At 35.2% G+C, this 6,569-nt stretch overlaps 1 protein-coding gene across 3 annotated transcripts; it reads left to right on the top strand.

Annotated features, from left to right (window-relative positions):
- Positions 1–932: 932 nt before the first annotated feature.
- Positions 933–6,428, top strand: LOC104591295 (SWIB/MDM2 domain superfamily protein). 3 transcript variants are annotated; one of them, XM_088890743.1, is made up of 4 exons: positions 933–1,353; positions 3,439–3,522; positions 4,660–4,839; positions 5,979–6,428. In XM_088890743.1, the coding sequence occupies exons 3-4, from the start codon at positions 4,666–4,668 to the stop codon at positions 6,105–6,107; spliced, it is 303 nt and encodes a 100-aa protein (XP_088746869.1). In that variant the 5' UTR covers positions 933–1,353; positions 3,439–3,522; positions 4,660–4,665; the 3' UTR covers positions 6,108–6,428. The 3 variants fall into 3 exon arrangements, with proteins under 3 accessions (XP_088746869.1, XP_088746868.1, XP_010248405.1); XM_088890742.1 differs by lacking the exon at positions 3,439–3,522 and having other exon boundaries at positions 4,584–4,839; XM_010250103.3 differs by lacking the exon at positions 3,439–3,522 and having other exon boundaries at positions 934–1,353.
- Positions 6,429–6,569: the final 141 nt, after the last annotated feature.

The following is a 6,569-nucleotide window of genomic DNA, read 5'->3' as shown; positions in this document are numbered from 1 at the left end:
CAAACCCATCAGATCATGACGCTCATATACATGGTTTTGAAAATTGGACCGGACTGGATGGCTGCACTGGTTGACCCAGGAATGGATCATGGCTTTGGTTTTGGTTTTGGACCCCAAAACCATCCAATCGGGGTTTGGACCAGATGGTTGAACCCATTTGACCCTAGAGTTGTGGTCAAAGTGGTTTAGTTTCTGGTTTGGTTTTCAAAACCATGCTCCTATAATATATTATTGCCAATATTGTATTGGATGGTTGGGCTGGTTGAACCATGACTGATCCCCTGATTGGTTTGGTCATACCCTAAAATGGCATTCCGATTTTCATTCTTCGTGGAATGGGATTCCCCCCACCCTGTATGGGGGAATGGCCATTCCAAACCCCCCTTTCACGAGATCACATCTCTACCCCACAAGGAGCCGCCCCACAACACCCCATAGCACATATTGAGAACATCTCCTGATGATGACATTATCAAGACTGGTACTATCATCAGGAGATGTTCCCAATACATGATGGGGATGTGTTACAGGGCGTTGTGGGGGAGACATAGGATTCCTATTCCAAAGTTTTTTAGAAGAACTCCTAACAAATAAAAAAAAAAAACTCAAACCCTAATAATAATAATAATAATAATATACTAAATATCAATTATTAAATACTAATAAAATAATAATACAATATTAACAAACTTGTAATAAAAATATTGATAAAATAATAACAAAACAATAATATGTTATTTTATTAGTAAATTAACAATAATGTAAAAATAATATAACAATAATTATACAAAACAGGCATTAGGAATAGGCGTTTCCAATTCTGATTTTAAGAGATTTCGATTCCGATTCCATTCCGATTCCTATCCCGTCCTTAACCAAACGGACCCTAAAACTTCTAAAGCCCAAAGTACAAAACCCTCATTTTTCAGTTTTCACTTTGTCTTCTTTCCATGTTCCAAAACTCGAAATCGCCATCGCCGCTGTTCTCTTTCTCTCTCCCTTCTTTTCTTTTTGTGATAAACATCTCTCTCCCTTCTTCTTCTTCTTCTTCTTCTTCTTCTTCGGTCTTCTGTGTCTCACCTTATTGTCTGTCCTCACGGTAACCTGCGAGCTGTGGGTCATCTCTCCTTCTCTCCCTCCTCTTTCTCCTCCTCCTTCTCCTCCTCCTTCTCCTCCTTTTCCCATTCCGTTATTGTGTCTCCACCGTCAAATGCCCTGTTTAACCACCCAAGCTTGCGATATCCACGCCAAGTGAAGGTCAGCGGTTACCCTGGGCTTCTGTGTCTCACTCGTTGCAGTGTAAAGAGGCTACTCTTTCCATTCGTGGAGGCTAGCTTGGGTATCTCACTAAAGGTTAGTGGCGGCAACACCATTTTTTCTCCCATTATTCTCTGTTTTGTGTTTTTTATTTTTAAAATCATTAATATCTAATTCGGAGAAATATGGGATGTTCAACAACAAACTGTGGTCTTAAAAATTTAAAATTGTTTGTGTTCATGTTTCGGTTTAGATTTGGATAAAACAAATCTAAAATTGTTTGTAGAATGCCATTTAAAAATTATTTGTATGCAGCTTTTAAAATTTAAAGTTGTTTGTATGCAAGTGCAACTTTTAAAATTGATTGTATACATGTTCTAATTCTAAAATTGTTGAATGACAAAGTTTAAAATTGTTTGTAGAATGCCATTATAAATTTTTAATTATTGAATTCAGATTATTGAATACTTGTGTGATTGCTAAGATTCTTTTCTTAATTTTAGTTAGATATTGAAATAAAATATACATAGTTAATTTTGTTGAACTAAACATTGAAGGTTTGAAATGTTGTTTGTATTACTTATTACGTCATCATGGTTTTATATCTGATTTGACCCCGATTGGACCTTTGATCTGTGAATGTGAACCTCTCCCAGTATCCCTTTTATACTTGGTACGGTTCTCTAAACATTGTTTCTAACCAATAACTTTAAGATTGCGTTTGGTTTGAAAGAGAAGGTAGGGAAAACTGCTAGTCTGGTACATATTTCCCTATCTTTTCTTTCAAACCAAACACAGCAAAATTTTTAGTTTTTTCTTTTCATATTTGTTTTAGTTTTTCTTTCTTTGCATTGGATGAAGTGAGGCGTTGAACTTGGAGCCATCAACTGAATTGGGAAATTCCAATAATGTTATTATGTTTAGAAAATGTGCTGTAAAGGATAGAATTGAAGGACTATGGGTCAGGTTTTGTTGAAAGCGTTAGAGGGTCGGATTAGGGTGAGGGGGAAACCCATATTGAATCTGACCCGTTCACATCCCTACTCAACTGTTTTTGGTTACATTATTTGTTATATTTGCATGTAAGGATGGATTTGAGCTGATCCAAGCTGAATATCTGACTATTCGAGCTTGGCTCGGCAAAACAAATCAGGCTTGAGTTCGGGCTTGAGTTCGACTTGAGTTAGAGACATGAGTTCTAATTCAGCTTAACTAAAAAGCTTGTATGTTTGAGCTTGACTCAGCTTGAGCTCGATAGTGAGCCAAGCTTCATATAAAAATAAAAAATTATATATATATATATATATATATATATATATATATATATAAATTATTTCTTATTATACATATAAAAAATATTTGTTATGATATATAAAAAAATTTGAAAATATTATATATAATATAAGCTCGATTAGACTTGCGAGCCTCACGAGTCAAGCTTCATTAGGCTTGAGCATGGCTCGATTAGCAAATGAGCCTACATATTGGGCTTGTGCTTGGCTCAAAGCACCGTTTAAACCGAATGGAGTTGAGCTTTTCATGACCCAAGCTCGAATAGCTCATGAAAAGCTTGGTTTGTGTCCATCCCTACTGACAGGGAGGCAACATCTTTCATTCTCTTTTCATTTGCTATGCAACAACTAGTTGATCGCCACTATTTCTCATTTCCCTGTGCTTCTACACTATACTCTCTGCTCTCTAACTACCCATTCTCAGTTGAATCCTTGAAGAAGGTTCTGTTTGAAGCCTTTCTCTCTGTCTCTTTATGAGGTTAGTGAACAATAAAACTTGCAGATTCTTTCTTTATTTTTGTCTTTTGGATTGATATATGATCTCTCAATCTTCCTTCCTCTGTTACTCACAGCTAGCTGTGCACAAACTTTGTGCATTTGTCCACTCTCTATCCTTTGAATTTGGAGTAGCTGCATTTGATGGATGTTTAACTGTTTTAACGGCTGTTTATTCCACATGTTTTAACCTCTTAATCATGTGAGAAGACCGTTTATTATTTTTATGTTTTAGGAAATCATAACTTAAAAGCTAAAGGGGCTCTTTGAGCAAAACACCTTCCTCTTCTCCTCCCTCTTCCTACACACACTGTTTCCCTCTCCTTCTCTGCTCTAGTTCCCCACCTTTCACTGGTAGATGCCACCACCTGATGCTGCTGCTGTTGCATTGAAGCATGCGGCACTCCTGTTACCTGACAGCCACCACCACTTCGTTGAAGCAAGGTGCCAGCAGATCTGATCTCCTGTAAATGCTAAGGTAAAACCCTTTTTACATGAATAATGAGAGCAGACTCAGAAAACAGTTAGAAGAGTTCAAACAGAGAGAAAGGGGAAGAGGATGGATTTTTTCAAAGAGAAACAACCCCTTTAACATTTACTTTTAATGAAATAGTAATAATAATGGATGCCTAGCAGGGGTATCCATATTCTCACACAGTGATGAGTGAAGAGGATCAAATGTATGGTGCTGATGTGGGCTGTTCTGAATCATCAATCACGTATGTAACTGCAAAGATGGCATGGAGGAGAAGGGAAGAGCTTCAAGCAAAATCAGTTGCAAAATCATGCATGTTTACAAATATACTAATATTTTTATATATAAAGTGGATAAAAAAGTAATGAATTTCTGTTTTTTGATATCCAAATTATTCACATATTATACATTTTTTTTAAGAAGTTTTTCATATTTTTAGGTGTCTTTGAGTAAGTTAGCACCTAATATGTTTAAAGTGAAAAAAAAAAGTAAATAAGCCTTTACATCAGTTATTTTTTATTTAAAAGCCTTCAGGTTATATGACTAGATCACCCTAAAGAGTTGTCATGAAAATCTATCTATTAGTCTTAAGAAACAATTAAGATTCAATAACCTAGCACTATAATTTTCACACTTGAATGTTCATACATTTTGCCCTTTCATTCTCTCACACAATTTTCATCTTCATGCATTTTCTGCTTATAAGTCGTTGTAGACAACTTTTTTTTGTGCATTTCATAATTTATGGGGCCATGAAATATTGTCTTCAATAATACAAGGTTACAACATGTGGTAACGTTTGTTCCTATTGCAATAATGTTTGAATTATGTATATTTCTTCTCAAGGCAGCTTAGTGCTTTAAGACATTTAAGTAAATAAAAAAAAATATTTACATTTCATGTACATTTAGAGGCAAGCCTATTTCTTTATCAAAAGCTTATATTATTAAAGTTGTAGAAATTTATTTTTATAAAAAGCATTTCCATTTGGGTTTGAATATTAAATATTAATAGAATAGAATTCAAATATAGGTAGATTTAATCTGAACGTGACCTGTTTACAGCCATTATAGAGCAAAGATGCTGTTCTTCTTCCTTATGTAAAGGAAGCTGTGCATGACATACTGGTTTGAATTGCAGTGAAAGATGCTGCCGCAGAAGGTAAAGAAGGCTATTACTGAGAACCCAAGGAAACTTGCGAATCTGATTGATCTTGTTAATTTACCCTCAACACTCCGGGAGTTTGTTGGCCGGTCTCAGATTTCTCGATTGGGTTGTTTTATACATGTCTGGTCCTACATAAAAAAGAATAATCTCCAGGTTCTTCCTCCTATCCCTCCATCTTTTTCTTTTCTTCATGCCAACATTTTGTTTTCATAAAGTAAAATAAAAAAGAGCTGTATTGATCTGGTCCATGTGGAACCTTATTTTTCACACTAATCATTGTCTTTAGAAATTTTCATGAACATGGCTTCTGAGAATGAAAAACTTCAATGCTTTCCTGTTTATACAAAGCTAAATTTTTATTCTTTAAATCATGCCTCAAATTATACTTCATTTGGAAATTGTTGAGCCTACCATTTGGTAACCAAATGAAGTGGCTGAACTGAAATGCTTATTGTTGTGTCTTTTAGTGAGTAAATTTTTAAGGAGGCTGTGGGTAATGGCGGAAGCTGAAGTTGGAAGATTACCATACAACAGAGTTTAACAAGTGCTTGGGTTGGACTGGGACTGGCTCAACCCAACTCAGTTGGGAATGTCATAGGGCTCTTTCTGCTTTAATTTCCCTTAACAAAGCCTGTGGTTGCACAGGTCTCGACTAGCATTGTATTATGCTTACGGTGGTTCTTGCATTATTTTTTTCCAGAAATGGACCAGGCTGGTCCATTGAACTTGTTTGAATCAGAGGTTCAGTACTAGACCACAATGTGGTTCAATGAGAAATTGATGGTTCGTGTGGTTTTGATGTTGAACCATATGGATAAATTTGGGGAAAAAAAAGGCTGAGCCACTTTCGGCTTTGGTGCCTGGTATGATTTTCAAAAGATTTCACAAGTTTGTCAGTGCATTAAACTGTTACTGTTATAGGTTTCATAAATTGTTTTTTTGTACGTTTATAATTCCATATAAGTTTACTATTCCTAGTCATGAATCAATATAAACTATAAAGACCAAAGTTCTCGGTGATAATCAAATGGGTGGTGTTAATAAAATCTCAACACCTATTGGTCACGCACTAAAAGCATTCTTATATATTGAAGTTGTCTTGATTTTGATTTTTGAGAGGCAAGTGGTAGAGCATTTTGTGTTTTCTCCTTCATCCTTAACACCAATTAAGTAGTTAAGTTTTCTAAGAATTGGATAAATATGCTTGTCAAGAATTTGCCATGAGAGGAATTATCAAAAAAAGACTAATTGATATGAGATGATAGTAATTTCAATATGTTATGTTTTTGCAGGATCCAAACAACAAGAACTTAGTTAACTGTGATGAAAAATTGAGGAGTATATTATTGGGCAAGTCCCAGGTTGAATTGGCTGAACTCCCTATGTTGATCAAGCTCCATTTCCCCAAAGAGCCAAAGTAGGGTTGCACTGCTTGATGTTAACGAAGCTGATTTTCTCTAGATGTCACCCACTCCCGTATGATTCAACTCTGGAAATACTTTCTGCACGTCTGTATATTATTGTAGTCCTAATAAGGAATGAGAAAGTTCTTTCTGTGATTTTTTTTTTTGTAAATTTAAAGATCAGCATGTGAATCTTGGTAGAATTTTACTGTTAATTACAGGTTTCATCGACTTTGGATTAACAATCTTTTCATTGTGTGAAATTTCTTCGCCCTGTAGATAAGGAATTCCATAATGTTTATTATGCTCTAGGTACTACATCCACAATTCTACAGCCAATTTCTTCTGATGGGTGGGTATTAACTATTTTTTATTGTTTCCTTACCATCAAGGCATCAAATCTTTCTTTGCTAATTTATCTCCTGGTGATGTGTGATGTGTCATCGTTAAAAAAACATTCTTTACTAATTTAATAATTTG

The sequence above is a fragment of the Nelumbo nucifera genome, chromosome 6, assembly GCF_055504915.1.
Source record: "Nelumbo nucifera cultivar China Antique chromosome 6, China Antique-T2T, whole genome shotgun sequence".
Taxonomy (NCBI): Eukaryota; Viridiplantae; Streptophyta; class Magnoliopsida; order Proteales; family Nelumbonaceae; genus Nelumbo; species Nelumbo nucifera.
Note: the sequence above shows the minus strand (reverse complement) of the source record. Positions and strands in the feature narration are given on the sequence as shown.